General features: G+C 35.6%; 1 protein-coding gene across 23 annotated transcripts in view; it reads right to left on the minus strand.

Moving 5' to 3' along the window:
• TRIP12 (thyroid hormone receptor interactor 12) overlaps positions 1 to 26845 on the minus strand; it is a 184037-nt gene that overhangs the window by 46656 nt on the left and 110536 nt on the right. For 21 of the 23 annotated variants that reach the window (XM_072618091.1, XM_072618104.1, XM_072618087.1 and 18 more), the window contains 10 exons: positions 22030 to 22166; positions 16946 to 17029; positions 15319 to 15414; positions 11773 to 11921; positions 9451 to 9486; positions 9267 to 9362; positions 8432 to 8524; positions 8096 to 8257; positions 7289 to 7357; positions 7029 to 7194 (listed from right to left, as the gene is read on the minus strand). In XM_072618091.1, the coding sequence (XP_072474192.1) occupies positions 7029 to 7194; positions 7289 to 7357; positions 8096 to 8257; positions 8432 to 8524; positions 9267 to 9362; positions 9451 to 9486; positions 11773 to 11921; positions 15319 to 15414; positions 16946 to 17029; positions 22030 to 22166 (1088 nt within the window). The remainder of the gene's footprint in view (positions 1 to 7028; positions 7195 to 7288; positions 7358 to 8095; positions 8258 to 8431; positions 8525 to 9266; positions 9363 to 9450; positions 9487 to 11772; positions 11922 to 15318; positions 15415 to 16945; positions 17030 to 22029; positions 22167 to 26845) is intronic. The other 2 variants (XM_072618100.1, XM_072618099.1) reach the window with 1 other exon arrangement.

Genomic DNA, 26845 nt, shown 5'->3' on the forward strand with positions numbered 1-26845 from the left:
GCTCTGAGACAAAGTTACACTTCAAATAAATCTGAAACAGCATGCTAATGACCATTTTTTCAAAAATTATTACAGCAACAAAGCATCAATTTCTTGACAATCCATGGGATGGGAAAGTGTGGGAGACAAGTTAACTGATTTAAAAAAATTTTTAAATTAAAAAAATGAAACAAGCACAAAGAATCTAGAAAACCAAATATCAAAAATTTCATGGAGAATTATCTGTTAATTTTGTACTCCTTCCTTTCACTGGCATGACAATATTCCTCCAAATTTTGAAAAGGAAAATGAAGTAAGGTGAGGTGGACTGGTCTTTGCAGTCAGCAAGAGCCAACTTTTAAGTCCTGCGTATGAAACATACTAGCTGTAAGGTTTTAGGAAAATCAGGATTTTTCAGTGTCATAAGCAATTCCCTAAGACTCTAAGTTACACTGAAGCTGAATTTGTTTTCACACCAAGAACCAAGAGTTCTTAACACTGATAAAATCACAGGTCCAGACCAAAAACATAATAAATTATTGGGATTACTAGCCATCACTGATGAACTGCCTTATCTTAAACTGAATTTATAAAGCACCAAGGATAAGAATGCAAAGTAAATTTTTTAAAGAACTTTAGGTAACAATTTGTTTACTAGCCCCATCAATTTCTGCATGTATAACTGTTATGAAAGTAAATCAGTCGGTCAACAATGTGGTAGGTCCTAAGGACTGATAATGTAAGTAAGTGCTTTGGAGATACAAAGAAGCTCCTACTTCCAAGGGGCTCCTATTTGTAACGGTAAATAACATGCCAACACACACAGACACACACACAGACACACACACACAGTAAATGGGAGGTAATCCAAAGACCTTCTGGAGAAGATGGAACTTTAGCAAAACGCTGAAGGAAGTCAGGCCATGCCAAAGTACAGAGGTGGAAGATGGAGTGCCATGGTAGAGGAAGCTAAAGTAGGCTGGTGGAGCTGGGTGACAGTTTGGGGAGGAAAAGTGTTTAATAATGTAAAAGAAGACAGGAAAGGGAGGAAGGAATCAGGTTGTGAAGGAATCTGAAAGAGAAATAGTAGATTTTATATTTAATCCCATAAGTAATAAGGAACAATTAGCATTTACTGAGTAGGAAGATGACATGATCAGACCTGAATTTTATAATGCAGAATGGAAAGGGAGCAAGGAGAGACCAGGCAGAGAGATTTCATGAGCAAAGGCAAAACTTTTAAGTATACATGAAAAGGAGCTATTTTTGACAACTTGTCTAGAGATGGTATATCTGAATTACACAGACTCTGCAAGTCAACAAACATTTCATAAAATGCCTACTTGAGTCAGGTACTGCTAACTGCTGCGGATATAAAGAAAAGCAAACCAAACAATAAGAAGTCACATTCAACCTCCATTCCTAAGTAATCCCTATCCTCAAGGAGCCTATAGTCTAACGGGGGAGATACCAACATACCAGAGTAAACTGGAGATAATCTTAGAGAAAAGAGAAGCAGACATTTTATGGCAATACTCATTAAAACTACTGAGACAGTTTAGGGTTCCTTTTTTTTAATGTTTAGTAAGGAAAGTAAGATTTTATAAGCTTTACGGTTATTACTTACATGTCTGACATTAAAAAAAAGGGTGGGGGTAGGAGGGTCATTTATGCCAACAACTACTACATCAGTTTGATGAAGTTTCTTTTTCCTGTATTCAGGTTGTCAGGCAAACTGTCTTTAATAAATCCATTCAGACATGTATCAAAACTTATTTATAATTTTTATTTGGAAGTCATTCCACAAAATTTTACTCTAATTCAAGGCCAAGTATACCACTATAAATATTAAAAAGAAAAAGCTCAAATGAAAAAGGAGGGAGGGGTAGACTTGATGACCACAAGAGAAATCCTTTCAAATTCTAAATCTTTCATCCCAAAATATGTCCTATTGGGTCAAATCAGGGTCATCCTGAAGGGGGATTATGGTAGGTCTCCTTTATCACACTGAGTTTGGAGCTTTCTCTAACTCTTCAATAATATACAATGATGGATAGACTGAACATGAATGTGTTATTACCTGCTTTTTAACATAAATTTAAGCGTTGTTATAAAATAAACAAAATACCAACATGAAGCATTCTTTAATAACAGAGCTATTCCTTTATCTCAACAGAAGGCTCAGAACAATAGTTTGGTGCCTCAGTTACAATGAGTTAGAAAACGAAATAATCTGGTACAACAAAAGTTCAGGACAATGATTTGTCCAGTCTATTATAGTCAAATTATACAGTAAAAAAGTAAGGACTGAACTCTTTCTCGCCAATTTTTGATGTCATCTCTCTTTTCTCAAGAAAACCAAGCCAGCCCCATTAGAAATATCCTACAAAATGACATGTAAAACGAATACTGTAAAGAAAAAGGCAAAACATCTTAAGTCATATGCTGTACTACAATAAGATCTCTGCCAGTGCTAAACATGTACCCTTAATATTCCTTCCTTGTCCAGCAAATTGTGCCACTATATTACTTACCTATGTTGGCTATCAGATCCTTATCCAAAATATGATACAAATATTTTTCTCTTGCTTGATTTGTTTTCACAAAAAGTTTTCACTTACTCTAATTATCAATCTCTCCCTTATCAATAGGTTCCATCCCTATTGCACACAAACATACCTAAGTCTTTATCAACACCTCTCAAACTATCATCCTTTATCTTTCTACCCAGTTTTGTCAAACTCTTTGCACCAGCTGAGCAAACTCATTGCCACTGTATCTTCTATAAACCCTCAGCAATCCCCAAACTTAGTCAAATGACAATGTTCTCCCCAAAGTCACCAAAGGCCAAATCTAAGGGTCTTTTCCCAATCCTTATCATTTCTGAAGTCTATGTAGCACCTGAAAGTGCTGACTAATGTTCTCCTCCAGGAGGGTTCTCTATCCTCTAGATTTTCATGACACTTCTTTCTCTGGGTTTTTCCCCCCAACCTACAAGATTACTTCTGAACATGCTATGCTGGGGTTCATGAAACGTCCACAAACCGTAGGCAAGGCCAAGGTCTTGGATCTTCTCTTTCCTTTTATAATCTTACTGGGTTACCTCACCAGTCTTTCATGGGTTTAATCATCTCTATACCAATTATTTCCTAACCTACAGATACAGCCCTTGTCAAAACTGAGTACCAACCCTCTACCATCAGATGTCTATTATACATCACAAATGGGATATCCCACAGGTACCTCAACTTCAGAGAATTTCAAATCACACTTCTCTTCCCCTTATAACTTCCCATTTCTTTCCCCACCTTCCCTATTTCTGCTGAAACTACCACCATATTTCTTCCAGTTAACAGAGCTGGCAACCTCAGTATCATTCTCTACCCTGCACTCTCCCTCACCAAACGTAAAATTTCCACATCTTTTTGTTTCTACCTCCACACCATTTCTCCACAATCAGTTTGGGTCACTACCCCAGTTTGGTTCCCTATCAACTCTTACTCTGGACTAGCAAAAGCTTCTTAACTGGTGTTCTTACCTGAACTCTCAGCAATTCATCTTGCACACACAACAACCAAACTCAGTTTGACCACACACACGTGTGTGTTTTCACACATGCGTGCATGCATGCATTCGTGCATGACTCCCTGGTTAGAATACAAACTCCTTGAGGACAAGGACTGTTTTGCTTCTCTTTTTGTATCTCCAGTTACTTATAATAACACTTATTACCTTGTATATACCTTCGCCATAATATGTAAGTAAATGCTTCATCATTGGTTGAAAATAGATACGTATATTTAAGGTGATCAGGTACCTTTAGAGGAAGAATTCTTGAACATACAAGGGAAATAGATAACAAAATAGGTAAGTTGAAAAGCTCTTGTGAAAACAACAATCAATACAACTAGGCTGAGAAGAGTAATAGTAATAGGAAAAAAAATCTTTGCGCGAAGTATATCTGATAATAACCGAAATCACTGAAGACTAAGACTTTCCCAACAGATCAGTGGCTATGAACAAATCTCAAATAGTTTAAAAAAACCCCCCCACAAATTTTTTAAAAACCATATGAAAAATTACTCAAAATCACTAATATTAAAAAGAAATTCTTATCAAAACGAGAAAAAGACTGCAGAAAACCAAGTATACTGATACACTGTCAATTGACTTGGTGAATTAGTCAAAACAAATTGGAGTCATGTTAAAAAATAACTAAGTTCTTCATAAATTTGGTTCAGAGTTTAGGTTAGATATATACCCTGAGAATGTCAAAGTCAAAGGCAGGAGGTCCCTACTGTTTGTGGAATAGTAAACAAGTTATGGCACAAGAATATAATTAAATATGAGTGTATTACAAAGAAATGACTGATGAATTCAAAGATCTAAAGGAACTGAAGTATGGAGAAGTAAGCAGAACTAGAAAAAAAAATACACAATGATTACAATAATGTGAATTGAAATAACCACCATCATAAAAGCAAAACTGAATGCTGTGCAATATTGTATATTATAATGACCAAAGGTGGCTAAAAAAAAAAAAGATGTGATGGGAAAATTTAGCCCCCTTTCCCAACTCTGTATTGGGGTACACTGTATAACACTAGCAGATGTAGTAGAAGATTTGATAAGTTTTGCTGAATGCTTTTCTTCCTTTCTTTTTAAATTTTTGTTATAAGGGAAGAAACTCACTGGGTGGGAGAGGCAAAAATATCTGTAAAAAAGGAGATATTTTTAGAAAATTAAGTTGTAAAATATAAGAGATCAATATAAAAAGAAATTACTAAGATGAAATATATGACTTCCTACTCTTTCTAAGCTTTAATCTCTTCTTTATCTTCACTAATTTGATGAGAAGTTTATGTGTTCTAGGCATCACTTAAAAATATATAATACATTTATTACCACAAAATTATTTTTAAAAAATCTTCAGTAGTCCCACAGCTTATTATAATTCTTTATTTCCCAATTTCCAGATATTCCTCTTCTAACACTCTGAACATTACATCCTGCCCAAGTCTCTGTGAGTTCTGAAAGTCAACCCCTTTCCAGAGAAAGCCTCATTTATATAAAAGTCCATCTTCGATAGGAACAAGCAGTGTTCTAATTAAGAAATAAATGGTTTCCGAAAATAATCCTTGTTAATGACACTCAAAGAAAGAATTTATTTAAACTTTGTGTGTGTCTGTGTGTGTGAGAGAGAGACAGAGAGTGAAAGAGAGAGAGAAAAAGAAACAGAATAAGAGTAACAATTGCTAGAGCAGATGGAGAAAAAAATATTGTCAAACTGTAACAGAACTTCGGATCAGCTTCAAGATTTGAATGCACTAACGTAGGGTGACTAATCAGAGACAGAAGAACAATTTCTAAAGAACCTGAGGATGAAGTAGAAAGACTTAAAACCAGGTACTAACATCACTTAAAAAATCATTTGGTTGGGTAATCATGTTAATAAAACACACATACACTACCTTTTCAATATATTTTTAGAATTAATTTTTGTTTAAGCATAATATGTTTTATAAAACCACTGTGGTGCAAAACTTACTCCATAAGATTCATTTCTGAAGTTCTTGGCTTAATATTAAGTCAAAATCAAATGAATTGTTTACAACATGGTTGCAGTCCAAAGTATAATGATAATAACAATGAAGAACAAATATATCTGACTCACACAATAACACTGTAAAGACTATGACACTGCAAGTTAATTTCATGTTTAGTAAATCCTGTAGAATAACGGATCTTTTATGGATACTATTTTTTAAGGGCTCACTTTCTAGAGTAAGTCACTATATGTAAAGAATACAACAATTTAAATGTTACATTGCAGGGGAGAACAAACAGAAAATTCATTGTTTCATACTTCTATCACCCCAATTATGTTTTCGTAAGAAATTGCCTCAATTTAAGGGCCCCCTAACTAAATGGAGAATTCCAGTTCTACAGTTCTCTGAATGCCAAAGTTTAGCACGTCTTTATGAAGCCTCTAAATCACAGCTTCTAAGGCGTAATTCCTATGAAGTCAAATGTATTTGACAAATACTTCAACAATCTGTGAACCTCGTCAATATAGGTACTCCTATATATATATATATATATATATATATATATATATATATATATATATATATATATATATATATAAAATAAGTCACAGACTCTCTAAGAAAGTGAAGAGAAACACATTGTCTTTCTCAACTCTTCCGCAGCAACCTGTATTATTACTGAAATTCTTCTACCCAAGTATGCAAACATGTGATGAGTATTTTCTATCACATAATGACCATGGGTTTGGTAAACTTAAAATTAGCATTAATAGTAATAACCAAACATTTTAAAATATGGTTCAACGTCAGCCTAAGCATGTGTATTTTTTATTTTAATTTGGCTAGATTTTTTCCTTTATGGTTTATTCACATACTGCATGTACATACATTTAAATGTAAGTGTACACAGAGACACGGACACACAGAAACACAGACATACACACACCCCCGTTCCTTCAATAACAAATCCTAGCAGGTTGCCACAAAACAGAAGTTACTCCAAGCACAGGCACTCTCAAATCAACATATTGAAAACCATGATGTCCATTAAATCTACACATTTTGTACTATCCTGCATTGTCACTACACAATTGTCATCTTTTTTTTCCAGTTCCTATGAATGAGACCTATTTGTTCTCCTGTTTCATTAAACTGCATACATAGAGGACTATAAGGATGTAAGATAATAGTACCATATATTGAGAGATGAAAAGGATTTTCAGTCATCTAGTCCACAGCCTTTATCGTACAGAGGAACAGAAAAGGGAAATGATTCGCTCAGAACCACACAAAAAGTAAATGATAAAAGTTGGGATGCTCTTTCCACAGGTTGGAGAAGGTCACACAAGTCCAGTAAAGGACTGACATGTGAACCCAGGTCCTCTGACTACCAATCCAGCCCTCTTCTAGTAACTATTACTTTTGTGACCCATGTTTTTATCCGCAACAGATAAGACATTCTACTTTTTAAAACAAAGTAGAAAACATATTGGCACTTACTTTGCTTCATAAGTTGAACTGCTAGAGTTGGACAGTTAGAACACATCAAGGAAAACATGCGGACCACCATAATAAACATCCCAGAGCTTAGAATTGGTGGAGTAACGACCAACAGTTGCTGAATATTAGTGAGCAAATCCTTAGAGGCGACCTGCTGAAGCAAATTCTTAGAAAGAAAAAAATAAAGTATTTTTTAAAACACCCAATGGCCTCCTTGTTTTCAATTTTCATTAAAGTTACATATTAGATAAAATACTCACTTCCTCATGTTGGAAGTTGTCCACTAGTCGTGCAAAACAAAGACAAGTGCTTTCTACTGATTTCTTGTCCTGTATTTTTTTAAGATAGTAATTTGAAATGTTACTCAATAACAGGAAATAATGTGTATTTCTATATCACTGCCCCTTCCCACCCTCCATCTTCCCCCAGTGGCTCCTGGGACAAGTCTTTCAATCAATATTAATTCAGAAAACACAAAAAAGCTCAAGTCAAATATTCCTAATTACATCTATACGTGTGTGTGTGTCTCCTATTATTTATGCTGTGCACACACATATAACATATGTACTGGTTTCCCCTATTAAAACGTAAGGTCATGGCAAGTCAGATTTATTTTTGTCTGCATCCCCTAGTGCACAGTAGATTTCTTGGTACATGATATATATTTGATGCTGGCTGTATTTATGTAAATAAGGCAATTACCATAAGTCAATTAATTTCTATATGCCAAACATGTTCCATCCACTGCACAACCTAGATACCACTGAGGCTGACTTCAAAACTAATTATTTTATAAACAACTTCATCCTACCGTAAGTCAATTAATTTCTAGATGCCAAACATGTCCATTAATCTCAATGTTTACAAACATTGTTTATTCTGAATAGATATTTTATATTCACTCTCATCTCAATTTGATGTGTAAGCCCAAAATTATGCAAAACAGAATAACACTAAAGAATATAATAAGATAAATATTCTTAATTTTTTTAATCCAACAGGAAAGAAATAAGCAAATTTTAAAACCTTTTTAAAGTACAGAAATATATCAAATATTTTTCTTTTACCTGGTGGGTGAGCCTTTGGGTAAGCAAGGGTAGGGAATCTGCCACGAAGTGAAACTCGTCTGGTGTAATACTCTGGCAGCAATTGGCTGCAATTGCTAGAGCATTTCTCTGGGCATTTATGCTGAAGAACTCCAGGTACAGCAGGCAGTCTGCCAAACCTCCCTACAATAAAGAAAGCTGTTAGAAGAAAAGTTCTTTATTGATAGCAACAAAGTCCTCAAATGGCTGCATGTTCACTAATTTGGAAACCACCCTCTGAGGTTCAGACAAATCAGAATCCGCACATTAGGACACCAAGAAGGTTAAGGGCCTTAACTCCCAAGGAGCTGTACTCACCGCCTGCAGAATGGCTTTGCTGTGTCTACGCGATAGCATCTCCAAGGCAGTTAAAGCCTGCTCTGCCACATCAATACACTGAATCACTTGCAGCTACAACATTCAAGTTACGTTAGTTAATGCTCACTTTAATTTCTAAGACCATACATGTTACATAGATAGAAATCAATTTAGGAAGCTATAAGCAAACTATCATTTTGGGAAGGAGGTGGAATGAATGTAAACAACATAATTTTCTAACCAATTAAAATTATTTGCTTCTTGCCTACTACTCTCAAAAATAAAACCTACATAGTATAATACAGAATAAAATCCAGCTATAACAGAAAACTTTTTGAAAAATTTTCATGAAACAGGGCATTATAACTTCCATACAAATTCACCAAACAAATCTTTAAAAAGGGCCATAAGTATGTATGACAGCCCAGAAACATGATCTATACACTATAGACCATATGAAAAAAGCATCCTTCTTCCACTAATTCATTTTATGAACTTTATGTCTCAACGTTCTTAGCTTTAAAAGTATTAAGTGTCTATCATCTTCAATGGGATGTTCTTTAGACATGATGAGATTTTATGTCTATCAAAATCAGAAAAGGTACAATAATAATACAGGGTTATTACTATAAAGTGTACACTTCATATGTGATCTCTCTGAACAGTCAAGGATCTCTGGAGGTCAGTTTGAAGGGCTTATTTAAGTAATTGTAACAGGTGATAAGGGCCCCCCAAAAGACATATTTTCATGCAGCATTTTATGGGAGGGGAACTAATTCTTTTACATATTTCTCTTGTACCTGCTTTTCAAAAGTGGATCAAAATAAGTAATTACCTTTTCCAAAAAAACAGGAATGGCATCTACCACTACAGCAGATGATCTGGGAAGTGCTTCCATCATATATGTTAAGGCTCGACAGGCATGGTTCATCTAAAAAAATTTGAGATAGTTTACTCCCAATGCATTATCTTTTAAACTGGAATTGAATTGTTTTAAAAAAGAAATTTTGCACACTTACAATATCAAAATTATGTTCCATCTGCAGCAGTGTTATCTGCGAAGGAAATATTTCTTTAAATCACTGAAATGTTATTAGAAAAAACACCTCAAAAAATTCTTTTTCTTCCATTTAAACAATCAAACTTTGAAGCTATCACATAGGTCAAATTGTACTAGATCAAAACTTTCATGTCAAATACCTGGCCAGGTTTTTACAAGTTAAACTCTTTAATATCTAGATATGTAGGTGGTTCCTACTGAAATACATAAGAAAAAAAAAAACCAAAAACCACTGTCCTCACAATTCATGAGAGGACCGCTTTTGAGGCCAAGCCATTTTGTAATAATTTACTCAGAATGAAGAGGATCATGGGATCCTAGACTTAAGAGCTGTAAGGGATCTTAGATAGAGGCCATGTAGTCCATCCCCCTCATTTTACAGATAAGGAAACCAAGGCACAGAGAAATAAAATGACTTGCCCAAGGTCAGCCATGTAGTCAGTGGGAGAACCAGAATTCAAACCCTGGTTCTCTGTCTCCATAGCTCATCCTTTTTCTATACAGAACCACATGCCTCCAAATTTCATACTGAATTCAATACTACTTTCCTGAAATCTGCTAATTCAACACCTTATTAAAGGTGTTGTATTAAACCTGGAATTTAGGATAGTACATGGATACTACGGGAAACAAAATCTCAGATTTCCTTTTATAAATTACTAAAACTAGACTAGATGTCATTTCCAATACAAAAGTATAATTGACACACATTATCCATGTTATTTCAGCCTTTTGGTATGGTATACTGTCTAATAATATTTATATTTCAAAAATCAGGTAACTACAGGATTAAAATAAGGAATGGTTATAAACATTATGAACATAAGTGATAGCTTAAAGGACATTTTCCTTAAGTAGACATTCAACATTATCATGAATATGATTAAAAATCTGGTTGCCTTAATATTCCTTGACATTGTCAACAAAATGATTAAACATAGATCAAAAAACACACTTAAAATATCAATGTTTTCCCAGTATCTCATAATAAGGTAAGAACATAGTATATCAACACAAAGATAGGGAAGGGCAAGATATCTACATATTACACAGAGGTAAGACAGTACCACAACTAACAGGCAGTGCAAGTTTGCACAGGAAGTCAAAATGTGTTGTAATGTGGTGTGGTGTGGTGTGGAGGGGAATTAAGTGTCAAGCACTGAAATAAAGTTTGGATAGGCAATGGGAAGTAACCAAAGGTTTCTGAACAGTAAAGCAGTAAGATCAGACCTGTGTATTAGGAAGATAATTCCAGCAATAGTGTGAATGGAGCAGAAAGACCATACTTATGGCTGTAGTCCATCCAAGAAATAATAACAGGCTATACTAGAGTGACGTTAATGGGAATGATTGACACAGAAACAAAGACAAAGGTAGAACCTACGGGATATACTGACTACAGGATATACTGATGTGTAGAATTTAAAAAGAAAGTAATCCAAGCCTCCAAGGAACATTAGGAAATACAGGAAAAATGCTATTGCTATCAAATAGAAACTGGCCCAAATACTACCCCTTCCAAAACAGACACAAATAAAAAAGGAGAAAGAAAACCTTATGTGATCTATTTCACAGGCTCATTCCCAGAAGCTACTTAATCCAACCTAACCCCTTGATATCATAAATCAGGAAACGAAGGCCCAGAGATGTCAAGTCATTTGCTCAAGGTCAAGCCAACAGTAAGTGGCAGAGCTGTGATCTGGACTTTGAGTACAACCAGCCACCTACAAAGAGCAGCTAGAGATCACATGCCAGGCACCAATTTATTAGCTGGGCTCTCATGTATACACATGCACCTCACAATTAGATATTCTTGAAAGGCTGAGGGAAAGCCAGCTCATCTGTCACTCCACCTAAGCACATTTCTCCCAGTTCTTTTACAAGCCCTGTGTCCCCTTTAATATAAACAAATGATACATTTTCAATTAGATTAACTGCCCAGTATAAAGTCAGTGTGGCATAGAGGACAGAGTTCTAGACTTGGGTTTGAATGTTATCTCTAACACATAATCTGTGACCATAGGCAAGTCCTTTCAACCCCAACCCTCAGCTTCCTGATCTCTTAACATTACCTGTTGTAGCTACTTCACCCCATAGCTGTCAAGCTCCAAGGAGATAATGTAAATAAGGCAGTTTGCAAATCTTAAAATACTAAATAAACTTCAACTATTATTCTAATAAACAAAATGCAATATATAAGAGGCTTTAACAAAGAAAAGGATATTTATGGGAAAGACACAAAAACCATTTTAAAAGCCCACCAAAATCCTATCATTCTTACCAAAGCTGGAACAACACTTTTTACTGGAAACCCTCCCAATGTCTCCTCATTTCCCATGACCAATAATTGACACATCTCAATCACTGCCTGAAGCTGCTGACTTTCATCAGTAGCCTGTAGTCCTTGTAGAAGCTGCTGGGCCTTAGAACCTAGAGAAGAAAAAGAACCTTGCTTTACACGTAAGGCACCAGGATTCCTTGGGATTAAAAAGGCTTGGGAGAAAGAGCCTTTGGGTTTCCTCTTTTGATTTAGACTAAAACAAAGAAACAAACAAACCATCCCTATACTAGGGGTCAAAATATGGAATTGCTAAAATAAAGAGCAGAGCATCTTTATCAACTCTATCAGCACCCACGGCTTTAATATGATCCAGGTATTCTAAGCTCTACTATTTTTCCATATAAATTTTTAAAAATTCCTTCTTTTGTATGAAAAGCAGTGCCCAAAAGAGAATTCTACAAATCTAGTACATATTTGACCTTAAAAGGAATAAACAGCTGATACGCTATTAGGTTTTTTTTTTAATTAGACTAAAAGCTGGCATTAGACTCAAATCTTAAGCATTTTAATTAGATTTTCAACTAATATTTTAAGCTTATGGAACAAATAAGGGCTTAACTGTAAATCTATTAGTGTAGAACCATGAATTTTTGCTGCATTGCTCCTTTGCATATAGAACTAAGCTCTAAAAGAAAAAAGGAATACTGTAAAGACAACATTTTACAGAACTAAAGCTTTCTATTTTAATTGCATCAAAAAGTGCTATGGTGATGCCTTAGAGCAATTCAACAATGCTCTAAAATTCCACTTGGCTTCAAATTGCAACCAAAAGGGAAATGGCAAAATAGTTAGGACCTAGCCAGAATGAATTCACTGAATTAATTTGCAACAGTGAGAACCTAAAAAGCATGACAAAATGAATCAGAGCACATCTATTTTTCGTTGAAATTCCATTGCAAAAAAGGCATTATGAAGTCATCTACTATGAGGTTCATTTATGTAGAAATACAGAAAACCATTTACATTTTAGCCAGTTGTCCAATCCAAATCAAATTACAATGTACAATCAAAGCTGGTAACATTTTACCTCTTCTCACTTTCCTTACAGAATATATTTTTAAAATATTAACCTTTCAATGCAACTGAATTTGCTCTCTTTCCTTATCAATCAACTTGAAAAGTGAGAGGTCTAGCGGAGGCAGTGCTGAGGTATGAGACGACAGAGCATGACCAATATTACAAATTCATGTTCCAAATGAGGAACTGGAGGCCTAGAGAAAGTCAGTGTCTTGTCCAAGGCTGCTACCCTTGACCATGAATAGCCAAGTTGGGATTCTACTCTCCGCTCCTCAGATTATAGCCCTGTGATCTCGGGAGAGGTTCAAGCTCCAAACTCCAACATTTTGTACAAGTCACTGACTGTCTAGGCTTCTATTTCCTCATCTATAAGATGAGGAGAATACCTGTAGAACTTACAACACAAGATGGTTATAAGGACCAAATAAAATAATGTAAAACGCACTGTAAAAGTTCAAGTGTCTGCATGTTAGCTGTTAGCCTCATGCTAGAATTCCAGAGTGGATCTGGAGATGTAGACTGCAATTAAGCTTAAGTGATATTCAGAAAAGTAGTAAAGAATATGCTTATAGTGAGCCTTTATTAAATGGGAAAGCTCTTTGATTATTGCTAACCTTTAAAAAGTATATTAATATGACACTGTGAGCTCCAGATAAGGTAACCTTTCACAATAATATAGTGAGTTACTATTCCTAGAGGTGACTTGGTATTCTCCCTGCCCTCCCCATGCATATAATTTTTTGACTAAGATCTTTATCACAAAACCAACTGTACATAACAGCATTTGGCATCAGAAGACAGCCTGGTGTAGTGCGGGGTTTAGACTTACCAAGACTTAGTTTCTGATCCTGACTGATTCTAAACAGGTGATAAAATACTGAATTTTACATTAGAAATGATTTTTCAAAGTCCCAGAAGATTAGCATGAAAGGACAGTATTACTTAATATTCCTTTTAAAGGTAGCATTTACTTTAGAGTAAGAAGAGATTAGTAAGTGTGACCATGTAAAAACATTAGTGCCCAATGGAAATATTTTCTAATTAAGAACTAGAAAGTATGGGCTGCAATCCATGAGAGCTTGGACAAGTCACTCACTTTTCTGTGCCTCAGATCACTCAATCCACAAATAGGGCACACTAGAGCTTGTGCGCTAATCACAACCTGCAACAGAAACACAACTACCACATTCCTGCCAGCAAACTGGGAACTCTTCTCATCGGCCACATCCTGCATGTACACTGTGCCCAGAACACAAAGAGCTTATACCAAAGAGCACAAGCAGTTTCTCTCAAGTAGGAAAAGGCTCTTTAGCACCTGATCTCATTTTCCAGGCCCATCCCTACCAACACTAGGCCTGGCATCACAGGGAGACACGCTGAGAGTAGGCCTTCTTCTCCATGTTTATGAAGTCCTTCTATCAGAGAATCATTTGTTTAGGAAGTGAAATAAAGAAACATGTGATTAAGGTACTAGGCTAGTTCTAAGGGACAATGAGAACCTTGAAGTTTTCTTGTAGATTATCTGATAATGGAGTCTGATAGCATCAGGGCTCCAGCTCCAATTTCTTTATATCAGTATAAACTGAAAACTAAAAAGACTCCAAAAATATAAACTTAAGGTTTGTCCTAATACCATACACAGCCACCCAACACACACACACACACACACACACACACACACACTCTCACTCACTCAATTTTACCTTAAGAATAAATGAAACTGGAAATATTTAATAGATCACTTTATCATTAACATACTCTGATGTTACTTCAGAAACTGAGAAACAATTCTCAATTTCTATAGATGTAATTGCGTTTGGATACTATTTTAATAAAACAGAAGTTCTATTTTTAAGAGACTAAAGCTAGCATTCTGTGAAAAGCATAAAATGATTTGTGGTTTACAAAGTTTTCAGCTCTAAATTTAAGACTTAAGTAGTCTCTCATTCTGTTACAGTACAATGTAAGAACACCAATCTGAAATAAACCTAGAACATAAACAAAGCTAGGAGATTTTTACTCTAAAGTGCATATCTGTGTCTGTAACACGCAAAATATCTTTAAAATAGATTTACACATATAGATAAAGAACTTTAAAGCTCAACTCTGCATATAAATGCAAATGATGCTGGCTATTGCGTACGCATACCATCAAACACATAACTTGAGTGGATCAGCTGTTTTATTGTTCCACCTATCACAAGTTCATCTGGCACAACCCAAGATATAACCTCTAGGTATACTATTAACATGATCTTAAAATATATATAAGTCTGAAAACAAAACATTAAATGTTAACTTTATGAGTTAATGTCACCTGCTAACAAGTGAACTGTGTTTTTAAAAACAGATGAAGGTTTATGACGACTCACTTCCATTCTTAATATTTACATTAAAAACTAACTAGTTGAAATACCACTAAACTAATGAGGGTTTGGAGGGGAGGACTAATTTAAAACTATGGCTTACTAGCTCCACTTCCAATTGTCCTGTGGAAAAGTTGTGACATCCGAGGACCAAGAGGGCCGAACAGGTGAGGAGGAAGACCCCTAGCCTCTAACAGAGCTAAAAAACAAAACAAAACATATACACATATACACACACACGAAAACAAAAACAAAAACAAAAAGAACAAAACAAAAACAAAGAGAAAAGAAAATTATGAGCTGGCTTAATGCAACTGATCATACACAAAAATTTCTAACACAATTTATTTGACGATTACTGATTTGTAAAAATACAGATCCTACATTAAGACTGTCAATGCAACCTTTATACTTTAAGATCCTTGTGTTTCTTTAATTTTCCCATTTTATACCAAAACATAAAAACAAAACAAAACAAAAAAAAAAAGAAAAACAAAACAGTGTTGTCAGTGACTCAGGATTATGTTCTCAAATAGATCCTAAGGTACATTTTCAAAATCAGTTTGATCCCCAATTTCATTTTTGTCATGTTAATTTTTAAAAAGTGCAAGTCAGCAACAACATTTTAACAAATTGGAGGAAAGGTCCTCAAGTGATTTATGCATCTAATGGAATTAATAATGGCAAGTTCATGACTCAAAAGCTGGAGTAGTCATGAAGTTAGGAAGATTAAATTCTTTCAGGAAATATCACAAGCTACCTAAAAACCATTTTACAAATAATATGTTTCTTGTGAGATTAAGGTTGGAGAGCTGTTATAACTCTTCTCACAGAGGGTTGTTTTTCTGGTTGAAAAGAATCTATATTTAGAACAAGTCTCTTCTGTCAAACAGATTTAAAGAGTTAAAAAAAACACTTTTTCATAAAAAGGCAGGTGTAGCACTAGACTTGTTCTATTAAACTGACGGTCAAAGCAGATTTCGGAAAAGAATAAACATACTATAAAAATTAATTTAATTAATTTAATTAATTAATTTAAATTAATTTAACTCTTTTCTTGGTTCTCTACTTCTTTCAAAAACGGTACAAATATGCTGTAGTGAGCAACTAGAAAAGGAATAAAACAACATCTAAATATGTACATACATTATTATACTTGTATTACTGTGATATTGGCACATGAGTTTAATATTACAGGTTAACCAACTGCTTTGATATTTTTTCCCCTTTTAAAAAATGTCATAGAAGAGCACAACTACATAGACTTATTCCAAAAGGGAAAATTATGATCTAATAACAGGTGTTCTATATTGTCAGACTGATTCCTATACATACAAAACTGAAAGACTAAAATAAAGCACATGGTAAATAAACTACCACCACCACCACCACCAAAAAAATAAAATCAGCCAAAGAATCCTGTATTTTTCCATAAGCAATGTAAATACCAACTATGCAAGACCTTCGCTAACAATACTTTCCTAGTTCCACACTAGAAATAATGGAAGCAGCTGTTTCTTCTTATACTGCAAAATCCTCAAGTCTCTAGAGAGAAGGACTCATTTCTCCGAAGTGTAGACACAGTTAGAAGAAACATGTTCAGACGATTAAAGTGCATAACAAATGAAGCTGTCTGAATGAATTTCAGGAACCCAAAGTTAGAACCAGAACCAATGGTTTGTGGATTTACCAGCAGTTTCTTGTAAGCCCAATAACTGTCTTGTTTTTACCTTGCAGTCTTCCCATCTCTGAATCATCTGACTCACTCTCACCAGAGGTGGTCATGCCTACAGCCCCAGCAACAGAACTAGAAGCTGGAAAGAAGAAAAAAAAAAGGGGGAGGGGGGAGGATTACTTAATCACCGTATGATTGGCTTCTCTTTTAAAAAAAGTTTAACAGATCACAAAGGATCATGGTGAGTCAGTCACTTCTCTGCCCTCAAAGCTGAGCACTGTGTCCTCTGGTGTTCAAAGGAAGAGTCAGACGTCGCAGTGTGTGTTCTACAGCATGAGCACCAGAGCGCAGCCTTTGCAGGTCATCCACGAGTCCCTCTCAGCTGGCCGAGAGCTGGTCTCTCTGAAACTGCTCCTGAATGAAATCTTGTCCTGGATTCGACTGCTCAAACTCAACTCAGACAAGAATGATAAGACTGGGATGATGTTTAATCAGAGGACCGACCTTCCAGGGCAGCATTCAGAAATAGTAGAAACTGCTAGTTTGGGGAAATGCTCCTCCAAAGTGATGTGCCTTCTAGGGAGTCTTTGTTCATCATACTTCCTGGACTCTAGTCCTGGTAGACAAAATGATTTCTCTATTTCCAGATTGTGAGAAGATTGCATCTTCAGGATGAAGGTACTGCTACATATATGACTACAACCTTTGACTAGTAAAGCACTATTTGGAAATAGCAAATGTCCACATCAATGCTTAAACTAACACAATAGCTCATCTACTCAGGAAAATCCTAAAACCACAAATGCCAATCTAGCAACCAGTTCAGAATAACACCCAATAAAGGTTCAAATTTATTATGAAATGTAGCAGAAGGGGACCTACACTTGTAGAACTAGTTACTTACACTTCCTCACATCCTCTGTTTGAAAATAAAATCCAGTCCTTTGCACCTGGCCTACCTCAGATCACATATCATCCAGCACATCTAAAGCCACATACCTGAATTGCTTTCAAGCTTAGTTCTAAAATTAGAACTAAGGGTATCTAACTAGGAAGAATGTTGCTACTATTCTTTTTAAAAAGTAAAGTGCATAAAATGTAAATAGTAAAGTTAAATTTTAAAAAGACAAAATATGGGAACACCAAAATACCACAAGACCCAAATTATTTTCATGTCTTCTTAACACAAAACCAAGTATTTCATTTTATCAGAATTAAAGTCTTGCCCATGTTATAAAAGCTTATGCTTCAGAACTGGATGCTAATGCAAGAATATGAAATGACTAAGCGGAATTTCATTTCAGCATAGAAAATGAAACCTAATACAAGCGCTTGAAAAAAAGCCACTTATAGCTGGTAATATAAAATCTTAAAAACCAACATGCTCGGGCAAGAATGCTATTCCTGATATTATACACATATGTGCGCGCACGCATGCCTACCACTTAAAGACTTCTCAAAAATTCAGTTTCTGGGTCCTTTGACTATTAATGTATGATCATCAATAATAATGATTACGAAAATTAAGTGTACTAATGGAAGTCTTGATAGGGAGAGGTGCAGAATGGATAGATGACCTAGATGAAGAAAGAACTGAGAGAAATGTCCTATAACCTCTAACTTTGGTGCTCAAGGCAATTTTCTAAGACTGCCAGTTATAGGGGAGTTGTCAGCAATCTAAAGTCCCACCCACCCTGCCAGACAGCTTCCAAAAAGGGAGAGGTAGCACTTTTTATGTTACTTATAAGAATGCTTCAACTACATCAGGGATAAATTTAAAACTATATTGTAATGAAAGAGTACATCAACATTTTAAGGTCTATAACAACAAATATAGTCATACTCTGAGTGGAAATTATGAGCAGATGAATGGAAATTCTACCTAATTCCACAACTTTAAGAGCTTATGAATAAAGCATACTGATAATGATGTATTAAGTGCTTTCCTTGTCAAATGTTCCACCTTTTGGTAAAGATATTATTTGAAGAAGTCTCTTCTCTGCAGCTGTTGGCCTATATGTTTAGTCCTTTATACTTATGACAGGCCAGCAGTTGAGAAGAGATTATGTCCCTTTACAAACTTGCCAATATGGATTAAAAATGCTTTAAACTTAGGTAGATTTAACTAATTTTGAGGAAGGCTTCTAAGTGTTAACAGGATGAAGGCAGAGAGAAGCATTTATTGCTGCCTATCTTCTGAATATTTTGGCTGAAATAAGGGATTAGAGGAAGAAGAATTATTATTATCCAGATGTGTGAGTACAGAAATTTACTTTCCAGGTGATAATCTATAAAAAGCTACTAAAGCTGCAATCAAAGTTGTTCAACATTCAGCTGAGCTCTAGTGTCTTATTCTTTACTTATTCTTTTCTCCCTACCTATGGTGAACTGAATTTTATAGTACTATATGAAGACATTATTAACAAATTCTCAAAAGGCATATGCATAAATGCACAACAAACTCTTAAAATTTGTTACATGAAATCTATTTAAAGAAAGTTTTCATCCTGTAACTGCTTACTTTTGTGGAACTTATACAAATTACTGTGTTCTCAAAAAAAGATTCATGTCATCAGAACAAATTCATGACACCTAAAATTCGTGAGATTACAAAAGGCTATCAACTGAAATTCTGGGACATGGGTGTCACAAGCTGTAATAAACACTAGCTCTACATGACTTAATGTGGACATGAGAGCCACATTTATTATGAGGACTATTAGAAAAGAGAAAGAGATAATAAATATCAAATTTGTTTTAGCTTTAACCACACATTAGGAACAATGCAACTAAAGCAAATTGGAGGTGCAAAAACCCAATTCACTTTTTTTCTTGCCATAACAAGTACACATATAGACACATGCATATATGTATGCATGTACACGTGTTTATACTGTGTGCATTTGTGTCTCTTTAATAGATAAAAAACATTGCCAATTTCCTAGTATTCATGATGGGTTTTTTTTTTTTTTCCATTTTAGGATTTTGCAATTGAGTTAATAGAGTTGGAAGAGAGTTTGGAAGCAGTGTCCCCAGTTGTGGTCTGGGTCAGAAACAAAAAGGGCTATCTCAAATTAAACATGGGTCATATCAAATAGACAGGCAGAATCAAAGACTCAACTAACATCAATCTGACTCAGATTCTTGGAGCAGCAATTTTCAAATCCCTCATATTTTCTCTTAAGGATGACCACGCTTATCTGGCAACCTAATAACTGAGAATGAACAAGAAAGGGTCTAGACCATTCTCTAGTTTGCGGCTAACTGGAAAAAAACAGCAAGGAATTCCAAATATTCACATTTGGAAGATACAGTATGGACCCACTACATTTACCAAGGAAGCTGAAATCATTTTAAGTACCAGTAAGACACAGTGTAGGCTGGGGGAAAAACAGTCATTTTTTGGATAATAACAAAACAAAGCAAAATGGAGAAATTAGTTGTTAAAATGGGTGAGGGAGTTTTTACACAGAAAAATCCAAAGGATCACTTCTATTATTATAGAAATTTCAAAATAAATGTTAAAAATTGAAAGAGTTCTACAAAATATAAACTGCTATGATCAGCCACTTTTACATCATACTTGCAAAGGTCAAATATTGCCCATTTGACAAATTGGGTAAACTAAGGCACAGATATTTGATAACTTGTCCACTTTGCCTATATTATCAAAGTTAAGGGAGAAATATTTCTATCAGTCTCCATTATAAATCAAACAAGGCTACACTGGCTCTACAATAATCATCTATATATTCATCCATATCTGTGAATATAATATTTAAAAATTTCATCTTTTACTACTTACAATAAGTGTGGTCTTTGGAAAAGTATATATGTAGCACTTAACCAAATATGGCAGAACCCTCTGTGGGAGAATATGGCTAATACCAACCTTAAAACTGTGCCATATTTTAGGGGACATGATTTAGTTTGCATTATATGAAAAACACACAATTACGCATTCTACTAGGGAATCTGAATAAAATTAACTGGCTTTCTATAAGGATCTCCTTGCTTCTATCTTCTGTCATGAAATTCAAAAGGTCTAAACTAGACCTCCATTATGTTGAGATGGACGGAATATGTGCAAAAAACACCTCTAACAGTGGAGGTGTGTTTATAAAATATACACTAGTCAAAAGTTATTGATAACTCTAGCAAAAAGTATTCAGAAAGAAGTGGTAAGATCTGACTATTTTTGTTGCCAAATAATTGAGACCTAGACATAGACACACATGAACAAAAGCATAAAAGGAATTAAGTATATATTCAAATGGTTATGAAGTTTGGGGGTAGAAACAGCTTTGTAGAAAAGTAAGAATGTCACGCCAAGAGTCAATTAATGTAGGGAAATTTAATGGCATCAATATTGCTGAGAAAATACTCAGCAAAAAATATCTTGTTCATTTCACAATGCAAAATCTGTCAATGCTATACAAACAGCATCACGATTACACTGTAATGCAACAAAAAATAAAAAAATGAAAATTCACCCTTTTTTATTGACTTTTTTGTTTTGTGAATTCCTAGAGCTAAAGTGAACAATGCATACTGCTAGTGCTGAGTCACAAAAATTTTACACAAAATCAATTCTCAAAATCTACCAGGAATCAAAGATTTGAGGGATTGTTCACTATTGCATTAACTCTAATGGCTAATGAAAAAGGATAACAATTATAATTGATGTATTGTGCTTTGAAATCTGGAAAAAGGAACATCTGAATTTTAAGTTACTTTCATTAATGGGAATTGAGGTTCAAATGAAAAATATTTAAAATGCAGTACCTGGAAAAAAAGTTGCATGTAAATACATATACACTGAACACTCCTCCTCCCCACCAAGAAAACAAAAACGCCAGCAGTTTCACTAATTAACATAATTAATATGTTCTTACTTTGGACTTAAATTCTTAAGTGTTAGCTGACAAGTATCCCCACCCCATCTTTTAACCCAAACTAATCTTTGCGTATAATTAGTACACATTTAAACAGTTTATAATGGCACATGATCAAATTTTAATGTGAAAATGACAAAAAAAACAATACCCTGAACTATCGCCCTTAAGTGCCCACCCACCTCCACCCTGCGTTTTGTGTGGCATAGCAGAGATGACGCAGGCCCACAGCCATGATGCCTACCTGCAGCTCCTTGTGGAGGGTCATCTGTGCGTGCAGCCGAAGAGTTAACTCCGTCCTGGTTGCTGTCAGGGTCCGCCATCTTCTCCTGTCGGCGAGCTTCAGCCGCTCCTCTTTTGCCCAGGCCAGAGCCTCGCCGACTAGAGGGACAAACGCCGCCATATGCACTATTACCAATTAGGCAAAGTGATCAAGAAAGAAGAACTATATTCTAGCAAATATAGCACAAACTCACACCGTAAAGATGGGAAAGTCAGAGTAACTCAAGTTGGAACCTATTTTAGAGATCTAGTACCACTGTAATTTTTATAAGAAAGGAAGCTGAAGGCCAGGAAAATCAGGCGACTTACCCAAGATCACAGAAACAAGTAAAAACCCAGAAACTGAACTTAGGGTTTGAGAGCAAATGAAAGGTTCTTTTCACCAAAGATGGCTTTTTAATTAAATTTTTTCTTGCTTTAAACTATGGAATATTTAATAGTCATATTCATTTTGAGGCACATTATACTAAATCAATCAAATCCAAACACAAAAACATTAAACCAATCAAATCCAATCACAAAAAAAGTCAGAATTATATAAAATAATTCCACAATATAATATAAAAGTAGTTTCTCCACTTGCTTTTTTTCTTTTTAAGTCAGACAAATGCTTCTGGAAAACCACAGCACCACAGAGATTCTTGGCATAGCGATATTCATGCTAAGGCCATGCTTACCCATAGAGCAGCAAGTGGAAAGATTCCTAAATAGAATTTTTCTTTTGCTGAGGTTAGGCTTAAAAATGTCCCAATTTTTTCAGGTTATAGACTTTTAGAAAGACAGTTTTCTAAATTCCCTATGGACTGGCCTTTGTTAAACTTCTGTGCCATCCAAAGAACCAAAATCCTAATGAACCAGGTTAAAAAAAAAATCCTAATTCTTGGTCTCTTTTGAAGAAAACCACAAATCATATTCCATCATGCCGTGCCTATAACAACTTCAGGAGTTCAATGACAATTTGTTTAAACTAATCATTACATATGTCCCTTTAATAATAAGAGGATATTAAACATTACAGTAATTAAATCAATTCAATACAGCAATTATCAAGAACATACTATGTGCATGCAGGCTTCTCTGTTAGTTGGCTGGGCCAATAGAACATTTAGATAACATGGGATGATCTTCCTTTTGAATTTCTTAGCAAATCCATTTAAACTAATATTCAACATGTCAAAATCAAAAAAATGTGATGGATGTTTTACTAGATTTAACGCAAGGACTAGGTAAAAGTGAGGAATATAGCAAACTAGATATCAGAGGTGATAGGGCAGAGAATCCTGGCTGATACTTTCCTTTCCAAAGTGACCTAGTCTGGGAGGAAGCAGATGTCACCAGTTGTACCTCTTCATGTCCTCCCAGCTTCCTACTCCTCATCATTTTGATTTATTTAATTCTTTAGTGGGGGAGAGCTGTCATTTCATTTCAGCTGGGACTCCCAGGATTGAAAATTCCTCCACCAATGCAAATTAGCAACTTCAACCAACTTTATTGATAGTGTTTTGAAGTCCACAAAACAAGCCTCACCCCCCCCCTCCGCCCCTCTCCATTGTGAAGTCTACGTGAGCAGTGATTTGTTGAAGTCACTTTAATGATCTGTGTGAATAGAATAATGTATTATTAAATCTACTCATATACCCTTAAAAAATCATTCCACTACATGCCAGGGTGTCAAACAGCAGTGTTACTCATCATGTAGCACCTTTTCAGATCCCTTACCTTAAGGAAAGGAAACAAGTCCTGTATTTCTAAGTAACTTTTTAAGGGGATACTGACTAGTTTGACAAACACTCCATTATGCCCCTTAATCTGACATTTCACACAATTATACTCTATAAGACTGAAATAAGTCAAAGAAAGATTACCTGCATACAGAACAAGACTTGTTATTAAGGACGTGTTTTGAAATTTAACTGAGTATTTAATCAATCACAAAGGTGATGGGAACATAGGAAAACATAGAGGTCAGTCCAAATGGAACAATTCTGGGGAGTGCATAGTGTTCCCAAGTCCACAGCTACCCCTAACTCCTCTGTCCTCAAATGCATATGATGGAGAAGAGAGGTCCCAGCACTGCTTCAGGCTTCTGAGAAGGGCCCTGCTGGGCAGAGTACGGACCCAGTCCTCCCTGAGCCAAAACTGGGTGAAAACAAGTCACATCAAATGCAAGTCTGATGCGTGTCTATAACCACAGAGAAGCAACAATAACAGGAGAGGAAGGGAAAAGAAAGTCAAGAATCTCAGTCTATTAACTCCCAATGACATAACTCTAACAAAATAAGATGCTAAGTTTCTATTTATAATCATAGGTCAGGAGCAGAGGACAGGTAACCTGATGAATCATCCAGGCCTTGCATGGTCACAGAAAGCATTTATATTGTATGGAAAACAGACTGCACTGGGCCATAAAAAGTTAAGTCTGTGAACAGTCAGCTCTCTCAGGGTAGAAAGCAGCCATAAACACACAGGTCTTTTTTCCACTGATCAAAGTATTAAGAGATGGGAAAGTAAAATGCCCCCATCTTCCCTAGAACCGAACCTCTTTTTATTTCTTCCTCAACACTATTTTTTGGTACTGCTGAACCTGTACTTCCTATTTCCTTCCTTGCTCCTGGCTCAATGGAGTAATGGTGGAGTAGGAGAGTCATACCAGGTAGCCCTGACCCTAGAAAGAACTGCCAATACCAAAGGGAGAGGTTGCCCAGTTCAAGGAGTTAATGAAAAGCAGAGTAGAAGGATCATAATTGTATGGGCAAAACTTGATGGTGGCGCTCAGCAAAGACACTATCTGTTCTGGCTCTGCCTGTGCCAACTGTTGAGCAGTAGGGGCTGTGATCAGCGCTCTGTGCCATATACAAGTGGGGGAAAACCCTTAGTAGAATACATACTGAGAATCAGACAGTTGTGGGAAATGGGAAAGCCCCCTCTTTCACCAGTTGTGCTTGTTCCTGAACATTAGGGCAGGTTACAACTCAGAACTCAAATACTTTAGGGGCTGGACACCAGGTTTGACTGGGAAGAGCCAAAAGGCAACAATGAGAAAACATACAAAGATCTCTCCCCCTCATCACCAACAATGAGTTAAGTAGCATAAACTTCATTTCATTTCACAGATAAACTGAGGCTCAGGGATGTTAAATGACTTACTCATAATCACAGAAATAACAATTTAAAGCTGGGATTGAAAAGTCTCCTGGTGCTAAGCTCTGTGCTCTTTTTTCCACATCATTCCACAGTATCTCTCAAAAAATGAAAAAGATACTCCTGTGGTAGAAGACGGAAAGAATGCTTAGCCTGAGGTGGGTGTCCTATGGACATAATGGAGGACGCCTCACCAGACAGGATAACAGTCTCTCTCAAGGCTAATAATTTTTTAATATTTGTCCGCTTATCAATCATTTTCTATTGTGTAATTCTGCTTCCCAGTTAAATCTATTAGAATAAACCTTCAGTGTTCTACGAGAAACATTAATCAGTGCTCTAGATGCTAAAATTTAACTTGCTGGCCTGTTCTAGTATACTCAATCTTCAAAAAATTTAGTATTAGTCTTCTTTGCGTCTCTTTCCCCCTTTAATGACCTCTTAGTGCCCTAACAAACCATTCATTTGACATGAACATGTCTATAGTTCAATCTGACAGTCTCATTCTGAGTTGTGAATTTAAACGCTGGATTAAATCACTTTGCATACTAGTTACGATTACTATCAAGCTATTAAAAAAAATTGTTGAGGACTCTCTAAAAATACTTTACATTAAAATTATGTTGTAAGACATTCTTTGCAACCTAAGTCTTACGCTGATGTGTAGAACTGACCCTGGTTTGCAATGCTACATCAATGGAGTACCGTAAGTGTTCATAGACACACATGTGGGAGAAATACTTCCAATAGTGCTCCAGAAGCCCAATGTTCAAGGATCAGCTTAGCTAAGGCACGAAAGGCTGTTCAGAGTCCTGAACGTTTCAAGTACAGCAATTCATGAAGACTAACTTCTAAGACACTCAGAAGTTGCCCTTCCTTCTTCTCATGACCACAATGTATCCCAAAGAAGTCATGAATTCTTTAAATACTGAAACTACCAAAAGAACAGACCTTCCATAAAGCTTCATAATTTGAGTTGATGTCATAATAAGAGGCATTCAAGACAAATCACAAACTTTGAGATACTAATTAACTACAGTTACTGTATGCCAAATTGATAGAAATGAACTTTAAAAATAAGAGATAAGCACCTCCTGACAGAAGAAAGGAATAATTCAAAATATTTTTAACCTGTTAAAAAAAATATCAAGGTCTATTTCCTCAGCCACATGCAAACAAGTAATTTTTGTCTTTTTGTTCTCCAAGCTATTTTAAAGGAAAAGAACCAGGTCTTCTGGGAAGGAGAGCAAACTAATGTTCTTCATTTAGTTTGAACAATTTAGGTAGAGTAAATAAGCCACAGGTGCCAGGGAAGAGAAAAATAAGCAGCAGTTATTGGTCATTAATTGAAACTAATCCTTGGAGTGGAAAGCAGGAGACATAGGGCAAAAGGAGATTTGAAGCGTAAGTAAAAACCGTGTTGAAGAAAGATGTTTCAGGTGTTTATCTAAAAATATATTCTGAAAAAATAACATGCTTTATTGATGTTCAAAGTTTTTCTTAAAAAAGATATATTTTTGATACTTAAAAAAAGAAAGACGATATATTCTCCAACATGCATAACCAATTAAGCCTCACTGTTTGGACCACTCAGTGACTGAAAGAATCTTAATAGGTACAGTGGAGAGAATAGGAGA

This window comes from Notamacropus eugenii, chromosome 6, assembly GCF_028372415.1.
Source record: "Notamacropus eugenii isolate mMacEug1 chromosome 6, mMacEug1.pri_v2, whole genome shotgun sequence".
NCBI classification, from domain to species: Eukaryota; Metazoa; Chordata; class Mammalia; order Diprotodontia; family Macropodidae; genus Notamacropus; species Notamacropus eugenii.